The sequence below is a fragment of the Sarcophilus harrisii genome, chromosome 6, assembly GCF_902635505.1.
Source record: "Sarcophilus harrisii chromosome 6, mSarHar1.11, whole genome shotgun sequence".
Classification (NCBI taxonomy): Eukaryota; Metazoa; Chordata; class Mammalia; order Dasyuromorphia; family Dasyuridae; genus Sarcophilus; species Sarcophilus harrisii.
This window is the reverse complement of record NC_045431.1, coordinates 78,579,469-78,597,228: the sequence shown is the minus strand read 5'-3', so window position 1 is coordinate 78,597,228 and position 17,760 is coordinate 78,579,469. Positions and strand designations below refer to the sequence as shown.

Below are 17,760 nucleotides of genomic sequence, written 5' to 3'. Positions count from 1 at the left end.
GTTGGATCAAACCAAATGTTTCTAAAGTGCTATATCCATGCTAGCTATTTTAAGGTCTTTCTTTTATTCAATGAAACAAGACTATAAGTTAAAATGAACTATGTTGCAACAACAAGCATTTATGAAGCCCCCAGTTGTGTCTAGTGCACTGTGCCAGGTAGAAACAAAGTCAAAATACACAGCTTTAAGGTACAAAGAAAAATGACCCATCACCCTGAAACCGAGAGGAAACAAGCTTTATTATAACATTTTGAGAGTTTGTGCACGGTCAATATACACATTTGAACTTTATTTCTTCTATATTTCATGACAGAATAAATTTAAAGTTTTTATTTGTAGACTAAAGCATCCAAAGTACCGTGGCACACATAATGCTGCACACACACACACACACACACACACACTTTTGATACAAGTTTCCATTCTCAACCTGAAACAAGCAGTCGGTATTTTGTTTTGTAAGAGAACCAATGAGAATATTTCAATATCAACTTCAGAGAGTGCAAGACATTATATGTTCTGTACATAAAACATGGAATAATGATGGAATGTTCAAACACCCACCCTCCCCCCCAAATACTTGCACACGCATCCATCCATACTTGCACACATGTACACACACACGCGCTCACACAATCCCTTCACATCCTCGTTCCCAGGAGTAGGAAAAGGGTCCAAAGTGGAGAATGAGCTAGCACTCTGGCACAGGTTTCCGCTACCGATGCTGATGAGAGAACATTCCCACGTCATAAAGCAAGAGCAGAAGCACTGAGAGTAAGGCCGGGTTGCTTTTTACAAACATCGAGTGCTTTACATTCATTTGAACAACATAGCCCATTGATCCATCTACTCTAGGATGCTAATTTTGTCCATATCATCTTCACATGCAGACCTCACGAGCAGTGCACACTATTTATCTTCAGAATGCATTGGGAGTTAGTTACATTATTGTAATGGGTAGTTTGCTGTCATTCAAAAGCAAAGCAAAAAAAAAATCATTTCTTTATAATAAACACATCTTTAATGGGCACTTCATTTCCATTATGGCAACACTAGATCCTTTGTTATAAAAAATATTAACAAAAATATAAAATTTAAAGCCCTGCAAATGGTATTGACAGCATCATGTTTTGAAGAAATATCAGAAGTTTGCAACAAATGTTTACCATGAAACATTTGCAGCAAAATTGCTGAAATTTTAACCTATGTAAAAATTCATTAATGCCTGTGTATGATTGAAATAAATGTGCATTTTCCCTTCATTTTCTTCTTCATTCTTTTAGGAACTAGGGATCAGAATGGATGTTACAAGATCCTAACAATTTATCCTAGTTAGAGTCTCCCCAGTACAGCCTGCTAAGCCCTTTAAAGCCTTCATATTAAAGCCTTGCATTGCTGGTGCTCCACTAGACCAACTTCTCAGCTGGTATTCTAGTCAACTAGATTATACATACCCTGTAAAGTCAATAGCACTTAGAACAGGAACTTTTGACAACCGGCTAGTGATTAACTAAAGATGAGCAACTGGGGTAGGGGGGGAGTTGTTTAATTACTGGAAAACATTTGGATAAAAATATTAAGTTTCTTAAAAAAAAAAAATGCAGATTTTTCACACTTTGGTCTTCAAACATTTGTTTTTGGAAGCTTGTAATCCAAGAGTTTCTGATTAATGAAGTGACAGTTTGGTCTCCCTGTGTCAAGCAGGGTAGTTCTGTAGGATGGCTATGGTAGATTGCTTTGTTCATGGACTTCTTACTAATTACTGGCAAGGTTTTATTCTAAGTGGGGGGTGGGGGGAGAGAAAGGGGGAAAGATCTGAATTTGTGGTTCTTTAAGTAACCTCATCATTATCACATATACTTGACAATGAAAAAAACAAAGAACCCTAGGGTCCTAATATCTCTCTAGATCTTTCTCATAGCATACCAAAAATAGTTTGACTTTGTTTAGGATGTGACAGTTATACATTTAAATCTTGCTCATTAGTATTTGATCAGAAGCACTTTTAGAATATGTTTCAGGGAAAAGGGATACAGTAAATGCACACATGTACATCAAGGAGGAAATGATATCTATATTTCAACATACAAGTATAAATATATATATATTTAAAACTTAGTGTTTCCTGGAGTGCCCAAAAGATATGTTTTTTTTTAAGCAACATTTAGATTGTGGGACAGATCAGAATTAGTTTCTAGTAAATTCCATTCCAGTTTGTACTATTATTGCAATTGAATATAAACAAAGCCAAGGGGCCTAAACAAGCATTTAGGTTCTTCCAGGTAGTATTAAGCCAGGTAAAAAGCATTGCTTAGATCCAGGATTAGTATTCCATATCAGAAGTGAAATGAATAGTTGGATTTAATGTTTTCTTAGTTCATGAACATAATTCAAATCTTATACAAATAGAAAATTCTCTTTAAGCAAAATATTCCTAAGACTGAAAGCCTGTGAAAAATGCTTAATATAAAGGCTTTGTTTTTCTCTTATATTCTGGGATAAACTAAAGTTAATTTAATTGTACCCATTTTGAGGCATAAAAACAATGTGAGAACTGTGGTGAGTCTGTCCTCCCTGACCTGCAGAGTATTAGGACAAACCAAAGTCAAAGTTGTAAGGCTTGCTGCCCATATTCTGGAAAAAAGTATTGTGATTGAACATTCTGAAAAGTTTTTATTGAATTTTACAACTACCTTGTAGGCTCAAAACAAAGACAAAGTTTAGAAATTCCACCTAAACAAGAGGTACCAAACCTCAAAGTACATCTCCCTTTAAAAAAAGTCTTTTACTAAGCTCAGTGGTTGGAGTAAAATGGTTAAAGAAAGATAAAAAGAAGGAAGAAGAAAGAAAAAAAGAAAGAAAGAAAAGAAAAATCTTCTGTAAGATAACTGATTAGTTCTTAAAATAAAAAGCTACAAACATCATTTTCGAATAGTTGTACAGATAGGAGATTTTAAAAAATAAAAAAAATCTAAGGTGCTTAAAAAAACCCTCCCAAATATTCTTTCACATAGCCACCATCTTGACTATAACTAAATAGAAAATTAAGAGAGCATAACAGAATTATTTTAAAAAATAATGGTGATACTTATAACCATTGAGCTAATTATGCTGAAAGTATTGCTTAAGATGGATTAACCTTGAGTTGAACTGTTTCATATGTTTCAAAAATTGCAAAAGTTTTCTTTTTAACTAAAAGGTGGCTATTACCACCATCAGGGAAAAATGGCCCAAATTTCTTCTTTAGAAGTTTCCAAAAAAGGGATTATGTCCCATGATTAAATTAAGTTGGGAAATAAAGGAATGTACCCAAAAAGACTAATATGAGGATGGTCTCCTCTTTCAGGGTGCTGCCTACTTCAATACATCATCAAATACTTGGCTATATATATATATGTATATATGTATATATATATAATACACTCTACCTTATCCTATAACCATGTATACAGAATCCCTTAACCTTTCTATTCATCAGACAGCAATAAATAACCATAATATGCTCTTACCTGTAATGTTCTCAAGGTAACACAACTTTGGTAACACTTGCTTTGAATGCTGAAACCATTCATCGATCACTTACACACCTTTGGCTGACCACCCCATGTCCTTCAAGGGCTACTTGTATGGCTCTCTGTCCTAGGCGCTACTATGTGTTCTACCATTTGTGCTGATGGGTTGAGGAAGGCAGAGATTACATTTTTGTGGAGTGACCAAAGGATAAAGTTGGGAGCATGGCACACATGGAAGAACTGGCTTTTTTTTTCTTATTACAACCCAATATGTTCATTTTGTATTAATGGGATTATTTGTTTATTGAAAGGTAGCATTAACTACTATAGTGTAACAATGATTTCAAAGCCTTAGGAATATCAGGTGCCCCTCCTGCAAGCATACTTTGTGTTCTGCTACCAGGTGAGCAAAAGAATGTGAAAAGAACACACAGAAAAGGTCTTTGATCAACAGATCCCAAATAAATGGGAAATTTGCATTGATTCTTATAGTGCTAATATCAAGGCATCTTGATCCCGAGAATCAGAGCAATAAGGATTTTGCAAGGCAGCCTTATTTTGTAAAAGGAACCTATTTAGTTATAGTTGCCGATGACGATGACTGAAGAATGCCACGAGGAATACATACCATGAAAGCTGAGGTCTAAAACACTCCCAGATTTTATATCTGAGTTAAATAACATATACCTACAGTAAGTTTTGTATCTGGAAGCTCTGAGCAAAAGCTACCATTCACAGGTTGAATAAACGTCTTCAATATTTTAGCTTTTCCAAAATGTCGATTCGTTTGATTCGCAAAATTGAGTCATCAGTGACGTAAATTTCTGTTCTACCAGCCAAAGTTCGCAGGTTTGAGATTCTGCTGTTTTAAAGGATTTGGGGAAAGAGTTTTCTTTTTTTAAACACTAAAGATGAATTATGGAAATCAGAGGAGCAGTCTTATAGTCTTAAGTAAACAGTTACATTTGAAAACAACCGTGAACAAATCCAATGGAGATTCTCTCAGACATGAAAATGAACTCACTCTAGCTGTAATTAGCTTCTGCATGGAGAAATCCAATCCAGGTTATAGTACAGGACAGTGGCGTAGGGTTACTCAGATGCCTGATGTTATTGCAAGTATCGATAGACCTTGAAACAGTGATTTCCAGAGTCTGCCACTACAACATGACCATCCGAAGTTAAAGCCAAGCCTTGAGGACCATAAAGTGGATCAGCAGATGTGTTAATGTAGGATAAAAATGATCCACTCCCATCGAAAACCTTAAGAAAAATAAAATTATTTGTTATGTCTGAGAGAAATAGCAAAGCTGCTAATAAGAATAATAAGAATTTCTCTTAACTTTATTAAATTCACTCCTTTTTTTAAGTTTTAAGGTGAGATCTGTGTGGGCAATCTAAACTTAAAAAAATGAATCCTGATTAAGAAAAAACTTGCTTTGGGGTGGGAGAAAAAAATAAGGCATGGAAAGAACAGATAATGAAAAATAGCTACACCTGTATTTACTCTCCCTGACTCTTCTTTAGTCTCTACTTTCTAGACAACTGGGAATGAATGGAAGAAAGTACAAAATTAAGAGTCGGGCAATGGAAGGGTTGGACATATGTTTGATAGAATCACTGTATACATTTATGTAAAAAAAAAATAGCACTGACAATTCTATTATCCTAGTTTCCCTACTTAAGTGGGAACAGTATTTTTAAGCAAAATGTAAAATGATTTTCTGATCTGTACATTTCAGTGACTTGGCTTTCTTTCATTTTCCCATTATTTGCTGCTGTAATAACTCTAAAGGATAATTATTTCTTCTATAAGAAACAGAATTTGGGTCTTCTTTATTTCCTTCACAAGGGCCTAATATAATTTTTATTAGATAATTGCTTTCTTTGTATGTAGATGCCTATGGGGAAATTAAGCAGTCTTCCAAATATGGTACTTAACATGTTTTTAGGATTTCAATTTGGTTTCTTTCAGGTAAATGACCTACAACAAGGTTTGTTAAAATTTTTATATCATGGATCCCTTCAGCATTTTGGTGAAATCTATGGATCTGCCTTTTAGAAAAATGATTTGTTACCTACATTCATAATTAAAGGAAAAGTTAAATTTCAATTAGAGGTTATTGAAACAAAAATGTACTTTTTTTCCTTATCTGAGTTCAAAAATTTTGAATTGTGTCTATGTATTCTTTAGACATCCACGGACCCTGGTTTAGAAATCTTGACGTTGAAGAATGCCAATTTTTAGTGACCATTTCATTGTGATATTTCAAGGATCACTTTGATTGGGGATAAGAAGACTGATTTGGTGCTTTCTAGATTCTAGAGTAAAGTTAATCTGAACAGAATTTGTACTAGTGGACAGAGTGGACAGGACCCTAGCTTTATACGACTATTCTCATTGATATAACTCATGTCATTCAAAGAACATGTGGGTACCTGATGTGCAAGGACAACAGAACAGTTTTTCTATTATTAGGCTATGGATTCAAGAGGATTCTCTGTAATCACTTATCTATCACTGTGATTTCTATATTTCCCCATCATCTTGACTCATATGCCCTGTTGGCATAATAATTGCCTTGTACTACTCTAAACTGACCCATTAAGAATGCAGAGGAATCCATTATTCATGACCCTCTATCCTCTGTTGTTCACCATTATCAAAATGCTGCTTTCAAAAAATATATCCATACGTCAACATTTTTAGTTACCTGGATTCTACTGTTTCCCCAGTCTGCTACAATGATATTTCCATTTGAATCCACTGCTACCCCTGTTGGGGCATTGAATTGTCCATTGCCTTCTCCATTAGAACCAAATTTTAACATGAATTCTCCTTCTTGATTAAATACCTGTATGGAATATTTTTTTAAAAATTAAATTAATGATAAAAGGAGCTGGAGCTGGGGTAAAGAGATGTAATAAAAGTGGTAGCAGTTGACAGTACCTTGACTGAATGATTATGAAAATCTGTAACAATAATTTCGTTGTTGCTGTTAACAGCTGCAAAATGAGGGCCTATAAAAGATATAAAAGAACAATTTGTGATGATAAAGTCAATATTATTAGCAACAATTATTAAGTAACCATGCTAGTTATAAAAAACCAACTCATATTAATTCAATAATTTAAGAAAAAAATCAAAGAATCAGATCCAAAAGGGACCTTGAGAGGTCACTTAGTCATTGTTTTGACTCAAGTCGAAGGGTCCCTATGATATTCTAGACTTAGGGTTCTGAAGAAATCATCTAATTCAGTCCTTCCATTTCACAGTCATAGCCTTGAGAAGTTAAATGACATCATCCATATTTTAGTCACCAGGATTTGAACTTAAGTTTTTGTATTCCAACCCCAGTTTTCTTTGCCTATTCTGCCTTCTTCAGGTCAAGATTAAGATTTCTAATAGTTCTAGTGAAGTGGAACAAGCAATAAGCAGTGAGAATCCATCCTTCATGCCATCATCTGAAAGTCACATCTATTGGCTTCCCTGAGTTCCTAGGGATTATTTACAAGAGCATCTTTTCTTTTGAGGAAAGACAGTATCTCTTCAGGCTGAGTAAAAGGTTTTATGTCAATAATATCTTTAATGTGTCAGAAAACCCACAATTGAAAATTTGGGGTGACAATCAGAACTTGGCAGAACTGGAGATAAAGCACAAACTAAGGTCAGGCACAAAGTGTTAAAATGTATGAAAAAGTCATTAAAGAAAACTTATGAAAATACTTTCAGCCACTTATTGCAGATATGGACACTTAAATGAAGTGGAGGACCTAACATGGAGTTATCAGAAGAAATGATACAAGATGCCATTCTCATTCTTGGGAAGTGCTCCTAAACTATGTTCTGTTAAAAAATCAGTCACCTACAAAGATTTTTTGGTTATTTACCTTGGGGTTCTTTAAATGGCTCCACAATTGTGCTGGGTATTTATTCTTTTTGTTCTTCAACATCATACTCATGAACTAGAGTTCTATGAAGTAGAACTCTGCTAAAAACAATATAATGGGTCCAACTTACATCTTTCCTTCTGCTCTTGTGGTTAACTGAGAAGCACTTTACATGCCTTAGCATGGCCTCAATCCCCAGCATCTTTCCAGTTTCAAAGAAACATGTTAGGGATTTGGCCTCTTCAACATGCTCCATCATCATGCATATGTGAGCAGAAGAAGCATAAAAAAGGGGATTTACATATTACCATCGAGTGTACCTGCAAACTGCCTGTCCCCATTTCCTCGGCTACCAAACCTGGTCACGATTTTCCCATTGGGCTGGAAGATGAACACACAGCATGCTTTGTTGTCCACCACTATGATGTGTCCGTTGCGGTCCACGGACACACCTTTTGGTCCCATCAGCTTTCCTGATCCAATTTTTGTCTGAAAGGTACAAAATGGATAGTGATCAGGTTGCAAGGAGAGTTTTAAATATTCTAGTATGTGGAAATAGTGGGGAAAAGAAACATTCCTAGAAAATGAAAAGATACAGTTCTGAATACCCCAAGGTATCATTATGTTGTTTAAATAAGTAATTAAATAAATAGCTAGAGAAATAAATAAAAGCCCCCTGATGAAATTATTGTTTTCTTTTTCAGAAGCCATAGTTGCCTTTCTATAGAAAGTGCTATTACTTGATATTTCTGAAACACTGGAGAGCAAGTTGGAGAAATGTACTGAATTTCATCCAGAGTCTGCAACTATTGGAAGGTCACTACAATAGTTAAATAATGAAAGTATTTTACCATATCATAGCAAAAGAAAAGCATTCAATTTCTCTAAACTTAAGGATAAAATATCAAGTAAATATTAACATTTGCCCTTTTCTGAATAGGCTGGATCTGATGTAATGCCTTTATAAGCTGAAACTGGGAAGCTCAAGCAATGGTTCAGGAGTCCAGACAAAGATGGACCTTGGTAAGGATGGATTCCATCATCACTTTTTGTATTCAACGGATTTGTGTTCACATCCCATTAAGTAATGATAGAAACAAAATAGACACATACCACATACCTACTCCCCCCCATCATCCCCTAAGATATTTGGGAGCAAGTACTCGGCACATGACAGAGGCCATTTATATCTCCCAAATACTAAGGGAAGCTGAAAACAGAGAAATGATGATGTCCTTTTATCGTCAACAGCTCCTATAACTGAACACTTGTCTCTGTCCTCCAAGGGAGCAACTTCCTTTTTTCCCTTTTTGTTATAAAAAGACATTTGTCCAACTAAATTTGATACAAGTATTTATTAAACATTTAGTACATTGCGCACAAGAATACAAAAGTGCTAAGGGTTAAAAAATATGGTTCCATCCCAGTAAAATCCATTTTACAGGGAAGAAAGAAACCTATCTACAAATGAGCAAATACAAAGTTTATATATTGAAGAATCAGATTGGCCTCTCATTGGGGATAATTGAACTAAGACAAATCAAACTGAGGGGTCAAAAGTCAGAAGTGAAGAACAATATCTGATCATGGGGAGGGGAAGAGGAGGTATAGAATCATCTTTGCAAAGACCTGGAGGTAGGAGATAAGATGTGATTTAATAGGAAAGAGCCAATAGGCTACAAAATGGTTAGAAAACAGGTTAGAAAGGTTTCTTCAAAGGTCAAATATAAGAATTTGTATTTTAGGGAAGCAAGCATGGTATGATAGAAAAATATATTGGTTTTAAAATCAGGACACCTGGACTTTAATCTAGCTTTTTAAATGCCTGTGTTATATTGGGCAAGTTACTTGCCTTGGACTTCAATTTCTTATTCTATAAAGTGAATGGGTTGGACAAATTGTATTCTGAGGTCTTTTCCAGTTCTTAATGTATGACCCTATTATCTTACAGGTAATAAGAAGCCATGGTAGCTTTTTGAGCAGGGGAATGGAATGGTCAGCTATTGCTTTAGAAATTCCCATTTGCTATTTATGTGGAAAATACTGAGCTAAGTGGAGTACTGGAAAACCTCAGATTTAAGTCCTGCCTCACCCTAATTAATAGCTGTGTGACCCTGGACAAGTCACTTAACCTGTTTGCTTCATCTATAAAATAAGGATAATAAAAACAAGTGCATTCTAGGGTTGTTAAAAGGATAAAAATGAGATAATATTTATAAAGTGCTTAGAATATTAATGATTACACAGTAGGTTCTTAATAAATGCTTGTTTTTATCCTGATATTAAGCTTTAAGGCTGACAAGGCACAAAAATGCATAATTATCTCATTTGATCTTTACAACAACCCTATGAAGTAGATGATATTATTGTACATATAATGAGGAAACTGAGGCTGAAACAGATAAAATGCAACCAGTAAGTAGCTGGAGAAAACTTCCAAGCTCCTATCCATCACTTTATCCACTATGCCATGCTTCTGTTCTCTAATTCGGAACTCCTGAAAAGTGACTCACAATCACAGTCTTAAATTCTATCCTTTGGCTTTCATCTCTTTCCATTCCCCTCGCTATGTTATTCATTTTCAGGATTTCAGCCATCATCTTTAGGCAAACAACTGACAAATCTATATTTCTATTTTCTATCTCTTTTGAAAGCCTCAATTCCTCATTTTCTACTGCCTGCTAGACATTACCACATAAACGTATGGCTGAAACCTCAAATTCAATGTGGCAAATGGATTATATTCCTCTGTAAAATACCACCTCCTCCAAAGATCACTGCAAACACCTCTTCCTCCCCCAAATATCATACATAAATATGTATGTATGTATATGTGTGTATGCCATATATATATATATATGTGTATATATATATATATATATATATATATATATATATATATATATATATGACAGACATATATATATATATGTAATATCCCACTTTGGAGTTTACAAAACACTTTGATCCTACCAGTTTTATAGCTTAGGTGACAATTACTAGCCTCCATTTTATATGTGAAGCCTGGATAAACTGTATTGGTGAAACAGTAAATTGGCATCAGGATATCAATCAATGTCTTTTGACAGCAAGACTGGGGCTTTCCCACTACACCACCTACCAATCCTACAGAAGATTCAAATATAGGGGAGAGTTGACAATTAGATTCTGTTGAGGTTTAAAAAAAAAATGAAACAAAGTGAATGTACTTTTTGTTTTGCCGAACATCCAATTAGAAGATGATGGATTTTTAAAAGAACAAGTTAATGATGTCAAAGTGGTATGTTTACATCTGTAGTTCTAGTAATTCCATTAGCACTAGGATCATTGAATCAGAGGAAGATGAAAGGTACCTTAGTTTAATTGCCACATTTTATAGATGAGGATACTGAGGTGCAGGGAAACTAAGTAAATGGCCCAATCTTTCTTTTAAGGGTACTTTTATTTTTAATTAACAAGTATTTATTATCTCCTTCTACTAACCCTTCCCCCACTGCCATCTAGAAAAGAAAAAAAAAAAAAAACAAACTCATAACAAATATATAGTCAAAGAAAGCAAATTTCCTCATTGGGTTGTTCAAAAATGTTTGTCTCATTATGCATCTTGGAGACTGGTCCAAATAGTATCAAATACGTAGTAATTGTCAGGGTTAGTATTCAAAGCCAGGTCCTCTGACTCCAGATTTTTTTAAAAATTTTTTTTTCATATCTAAAATAGTGAAGTTTAGTAACAGGTTAAATGAGCTTCTAGAGGATGGTCTGGGAATTCATAGCCATTTATAACATTTTTTAAGTGGGAAAAGAAAAGGCATTCTAAATTCTAAATAGCCAAGTTATAAACAAACTTTTTGGAATACAACCCCATCCTAAGTTAAGAACCGGCCTGAGCCACATCACACAGCTGCAAATAGGACACAAGTCCCATGACTCTATCTCCTGGCACTAAGCACTATCTTTGGTGGCCCAGCAGGCTGTCTGTGTTATCATCTGAATTTTTTATATTTATATCCTAGTGCTTAGCATGGTGTGAATCCAGAGTAGGTTCTTAACAGATTCTTGGTGACTGGTTGATCACTTTTTCCTACAGTTGTCTACTCTAGGTTTCACCTGAAAAAATGAAACTTTTTTTTAAAGAGTTAAATGATTCTATTACTCTTACTTTAAGTAACAATTAATAAATAGGGGCCAGCTAATTAGTGTAATAAATAGGGCATTGGGCTTAGAATCGGGAAGACACATTTTCCTGTGTTCAAATTCAGCCTCAGACACTTATTAGCTGTGTGGGAAAAATCACTTACTCTGCCTCTGGTTCTCATCTGTCAAATGATCTAGAGAAGGAAATGGCAAACCATTCTAATATCTCTGGCAAGAAAACCCCCAAAATGGGGCTATGGAGAATTAGATATGAGTGAAATGACTGAATCACAACAAATCATAGGGCATGATTTAGTTTGATGTGTGGATCAGGACAAAATAATAAAAGGGTTTTTTGTTTATTTCTTTGTCTGAGATTAGGCTATTTTTCCTAGGCTAGAAGTACAGCAGCCACTTCTGGGCCCTATCCTGATGTGGATGGTGATAGAAGCTTTGATTTGATCTGTTTTCAATAGGGATAGCATACTGGTTCTCAATTCCCAGTGATTCACCATGCTAGTGTTGGACCTGATTGGTTTTCATAATACTGTAGCTCAGAACTCCTGAGCTCAAGCAATCCACTAGTTTCAGCCTTCCCCAGTAACAAAGATATCAGGCAGCATCATTTCTGGACTAAAATAATTTTACATTAAGCTGAAGTATGACAAAACAGCCCCCAACACTGGCAATATGTGATAGACCTTTCTTAGTTCCCCATTCAATGGAGGTGGATAATTATCACCTAAGCTATAGAACTGGTAGGAACAAAGTGTTTTGTAAACTCCAAAATGGGATCGATCTCTCTCTCTCTCTCTCTCTCTCTCTCTCTCTCTCTCTCACTTTCTCTCTCTCTGTCTCTCTCTCTCACTTTCTCTCTCTCTCTCACTCTCTCTCTCTCACTTTCTCTGTTTCTCTGTCTCTCTCTCACTTTCTCTGTTTCTCTGTCTCTCTCTCTCTCACTTTCTCTTTCTCTCTCTAGACACATATGTGTGTGTGTATTTGCATGTGTACATATATATATACACATACACACAAATATTATATATATACATATTTATACACATACATACAAATATTATATATACATATTTATACACATACACAAATATTATATGTATATTTATACACATACACACAAATATTATATATATATTTATACACATACACACACAAATATTATATATATGTTTATACACATACACACACAAATTTCATATATATATATATATAGAGAGAGAGAGACAGACAGACAGACAGACAGACACCACAGGAGATCGACTACGAGGTGAAGAGTCACTAGGGTTCATCACTTTGGAAAGAGCAGACAAAACCAAAAACCAAAAGCTTACTTGAATAAAATTTTTGTGACCTGGCAAAGGCATTGTAACCCCATCCTAATTATAGCTCTCTTTATCTAGATTCTTACCCCATTCTCACATCACTACTCAAAACTTGGTTTACAAAAAAATTGAGTCCAGATTATAATTGTACTCTAAGTAGAAGATGAAGATACCAATAAGATGAAAATGAATAAAAAGCACCTTTAAGTACATTGAAGATATTTTTTAAATAAACATTTTAAAGCATTCACATTATGATTTTAATATGATGATTCTGTGTAGTTTTCAGAATATACTTCTATTTATTTTTTCTTCAAAGAGAACTCAATTTAGAGGTATGTTCAGAAGGAGATTATAGTCAAAACAATATGATATGTATTGGTCATCCTGCCATCTAGGAGAGGGGGTGGAGGAAAGGAGGGGGAAAATTGAAACAAAAGATTTGGCAATTGTCAATGCTGTAAAATTACCCATGCATATAACCTGTAAATAAAAAGCTATTTTAAAAAACAATATGATAATGGTGATAAAAAGGACAAACAAAAAATTCATAGTGGACTTGTTCCACTGACAACTGAAATTTTGCAATTACTTCCTCCCAACTCAAATATTGGAATTAAAAGATTTTACCATTTCTGAAAAAAAAGTAATCTCATTTTATTTAACATGAAATATGTATATTAAAAGATTAATATCTTCAAATATCATTAAAATAATGATAGATGAATAGTTCGAAAGTCAATTTGCTCATCATTCGGTCCAATTAAAAAAATTTATTGGGCATCTGGCATGTTTAAGGGCTTGCGCTAAGTCCCAAATGAGTTGTATGCAATTAATTAGCTAGCTGTATATAATTCTCCGTTAGTAAATTAGACATCTGGGAAGGAACATTAACTCTTTCTGTCTACAGTAAGGAGTAACTTAGCATATTATAATGGTCATACATGGTGTTATTGGAGTAGTTTGAAAAAATAATAAATAGTAAATTGGGCACTAGGAAACCTGGTAACAGCTTTTAGTGAATGTAGTACTAAAAAATACAGACCGCTGGGGTTTGTGCTTCCAATTGGTTCAGGTGCTTGTAAACCAACATAACCTGGCACAGCTAGCTTGTGGAATTGTTGGAGAAATGATTTCCTCTCCTGATCCTATATGTCTGAAATAGCCATTTTAGCTAAAGAACAAGCTGGCCATGGGCGCTTAGTCTAGATATTCTGAGATTCAATACTCAGGCTATCTTTGTATTTCTCAAAACATGCCAAGGGAAAGTCCTTCTGTGATAGTTCTTTTTTTTTTTTTCCAAGTCAGGTATGGGCCTGAGTACAGACAACTTGGGAAAAGGAAGAATGAAGATTCTTCTTCCATCATATAATTCACTGTTTATTAGATTTCTCACATAATGAAATCATAATAATGGTCCTGAAGAGAATCTAACAGTAAACTTGTATCTAGATAAAAATGGAAAGGACAGAAAATGTAGGAAAGTGATGGCAAAAGTTTCTTAAAGATCATGTCATTACATTGTTGGTGGAGCTGTGAACTGATCCAACCCTTCTGGAGAACAACTTGGAACTATACCAAAAGGACAATTAAACTGTGCAGACTCTCTGATCCAGCAATACCAGAAAAAGGTCTATTAAAAAGGGGAAAGGACCTACATGTACAAAAATATTTATAGCAGCCATTTTTGTGTCGGCAAAGAATTGGAAATTGGGGGATGTCCCTCTATTGAGGAATGTATGACATATGAATGTGACAATGTTATTGTTCTACAAGAAATAATGAGCAGGCTGATTTCAGAAAAACCTAGAGAAATATATGAATTGTTGCCAAGTGAATTGAACAGAACTAGGAGAACACTGTACACAGTAACAGCAACATTAGGTGATAATCAACTACAATAGACTTAGCTTTCCTTAGCAATACAGTGATCCAAGACAATTTCAAAAGACCCATGATGGAAAATGCTATCTACATCCAGAGAATGAACTGAATGCAGCATAGTATTTTTACTCTTTCCTTTTTTTTTCCTGTAGCTTTTTTTTGTTCTTTCACAATTTTAGTAATGTGAAAATATGTTATGCATGATTGGATATGTATAACCTATATCAGATTGCTTGTAGTCTTGAGGGGGACAGAAGGAGAAAAATTGGGAACTCAAAATCTTTCAAATAATGAATACTGAAAATTGTCTCTATACATAATGGAAAAAATAAAATACTATTAAAAAAAGACCACGTCATTATTTTCCTCCATAGAGAATGGCATCCCCATTTTTGGATGACCCATAGGCTTGCCTTTTAAAATCATGATTAGCAAGATGACACATTTGTCTATGAATTGAGGAGACAAAGCTCTATTACAAATGGAAAAAAGAATGAAAATAAATCATCACAAGTGAAGTTGTTCAGGATCCAGCAGTCTGTGTACTTAAAAGCTATAATCTGTCCAGATTATGAGTCTTGATCTTGAGTCCTTAGATTACACCAAAGGATCATAGATTGTGCTTAGATTGTATCTAGGTAAAGTCAATACATTTAAAATAATTATTTCAAGACACAATTTAGAGGAAGGCTTCTCAGCTTTGTGTCATGTATTCCTGCAGCAGTTTGGTGAAGCCTATGGAAGCTTTTTCAGAGTAACATTTTAAAAATGCATAAAATACAAAGGATTAAAAAAGGAAATAGATTATAATGAAATAGTTAAATAGTTTTTTTTTTTTAAATTCAGGGACATTAGGTTAAGAATTCCTGGTTTAGAGAAAATTTTGCCTCTTGGATTTGCTCAATTTCCCTAAAAAAGGCATTTTACTGCTAAAAAGTTTAATTTATAGCTAGTTTAGAAATAAATGCAGGGGCAGCTAGGTGGCGCAGTGGATAAAGCACCAGCCCTGAAGTCAGGAGAACCAGTGTTCAAATTTGATCTCAGACACTTAACACTTCCTAGCTGTGTGATCCTGGGCAAATCACTTAATCCCAATTGCCTCAGCAAAAAAAAGAAAGGAAAGGAAAAGGAAAAGGAAAAAAAAAAAAGAAAAGGAAAGGAAAGGAAAGGAAAGGAAAGGAAAGGAAAGGAGGGAGGGAGGGAGGGAGGAAGGAAAGGAAAGAAAGAAAGAAAGAAAGAAAGAAAAGTAATGTCATAGGGATGGATAACTGTTCTTAGAATCGGGAACAAAAGCCTTCTATTCCTTCCTTTGACACATACTGAATGGTACTTTTAAAAATTACAAATTACAGAGAAGGTACTAACTACTTGATTAGAGGGTTTGTTTTGTTATTGCTGGTGGTTTTTTTACCCACTAGTCCCTTTATACTAATAAAATCACAGGTCTTGCTCCTATCCCTTAACGGACATGCATGATGGGACGGTCTATTTTAATTAGATGGCTAAACACTTTCAGATGTATACTGAAGGTGACTGTCTCACCTTTTGATGCTATGACTAATCTCCTTAAAAAACTTACAACAGATTTCTATAAATATAAAAAAATTAAATAGAAATAATTCAAAATTATAGAATTGTCAATTACAGGAAAATTATGAATAACGGATTTTACACCTGACAGATATAAGAATGATTTCAAGGTCAGATGACTGAGCATGGACAGAATGATATTAAAACAAACAACCATTAGCACATCATTTCCATATGCAATAAGAGTGCTCAATAAAATCGATCTGTATTACTCTTGCATGAAGAATTGAAATTTAAAAAGCAGAAGCAGGATTAGGAGGCAAAGTTTAAATCCTTTCCCACTTTCAGAGTTGTTGTGAAGATCAAATGAGATAATATTTGCAAAAAAACCTTAGTATTTGTACAGTGAATAAGCGTACCATCCCTGGATTCAGGAAGACTTGATTACCAATTTGGTCTCAGACAGTGAACAGTTACTAGCTGCATGACCCTGGGCACTTAACCCCAAGTCCAATAAATGCTTAAAACAAAATACTAAGATTATGAAGGAAATTAACTATATTGAATTATAGTTGTCAAAATATTTTCTTAAAAAAGCTCATAGATCTTAAATTGAGAATCCTCATTCTAGGTAATGAAGGAATCAGCAATAGCTGGGGGTTGTGACAAGCTGAGCTAGGTAAGGTATGTTTTAAAAGGAGAATCTTTTCCAGAGGACAGAAATCTAGGCACAGAAGCTAAGTGAGCTTCCCCAGGGTCACACAGGAAGAAATCTCAATGAAAATTAATGCTAATAATTTCAATGATGATAATACAATCATGGATATTAAGCACAGGACTATAATATGAGGAACCAAAACATGGACACAAGGTCTGATTTTCTGAAGTTTCACATGTAACATTCACTTCAGTAGTTCAAATACCATAAAATGAAGAAAACAGATTTTCTTGTAGTATATAGATATAATTTCCACATCCTGAACAATGAATATTTCAGTAAGCAAAACTTTTCCTTTTCCTTTTAGACCTTGGATTTGTAGTCCATACTTTTCATCAAAAGATAATGTTGAAAATATGATGGACAGCAGCTTTCAATCCTCTAGGGGGTGAAAGTGTTCTTTAGTGAATTTTCTTTTACTATACAATATTACTGAATGAACGATCATCTTATTTAACATGTGCTTTATCCTGGTACTCCAATCTCCAATTTATCTAGAATATTTGAGCATCTGAATGAAAAGGATTTAATTTAGAAAGTTGTAGATAACGCCCAGAGAAAGAACTCTGGGTGATGACTAAAAACCATTACATTGAACTCCCAATCCCTATATTTATGCCTACCTGCATTTTTGATTTCCTTCACAAGCTAATTGTACAATATTTCAGAGTCTGATTCTTTTTGTACAGCAAAATAACGTTTTGGTCATGTATACTTATTGTGTATCTAATTTATATTTTAATATATTTAA

The 17,760-nt window shown here is 34.5% G+C and overlaps 1 protein-coding gene across 9 annotated transcripts in view; it reads right to left on the bottom strand.

Annotated features, from left to right (window-relative positions):
- Positions 1–218: 218 nt before the first annotated feature.
- The window catches only part of TRIM2 (tripartite motif containing 2), a 121,949-nt gene continuing 104,407 nt past the window's right edge, over positions 219–17,760 (bottom strand). For 8 of the 9 annotated variants that reach the window (XM_031941969.1, XM_031941967.1, XM_031941972.1 and 5 more), the window contains exons 9-12: positions 7,712–7,892; positions 6,463–6,533; positions 6,227–6,367; positions 219–4,775 (exon numbers count right to left, since the gene is read on the bottom strand). In XM_031941969.1, the coding sequence (XP_031797829.1) occupies positions 4,623–4,775; positions 6,227–6,367; positions 6,463–6,533; positions 7,712–7,892 (546 nt within the window). In that variant the 3' untranslated portion in view covers positions 219–4,622. The remainder of the gene's footprint in view (positions 4,776–6,226; positions 6,368–6,462; positions 6,534–7,711; positions 7,893–17,760) is intronic. The other variant, XM_031941973.1, reaches the window with a different exon arrangement.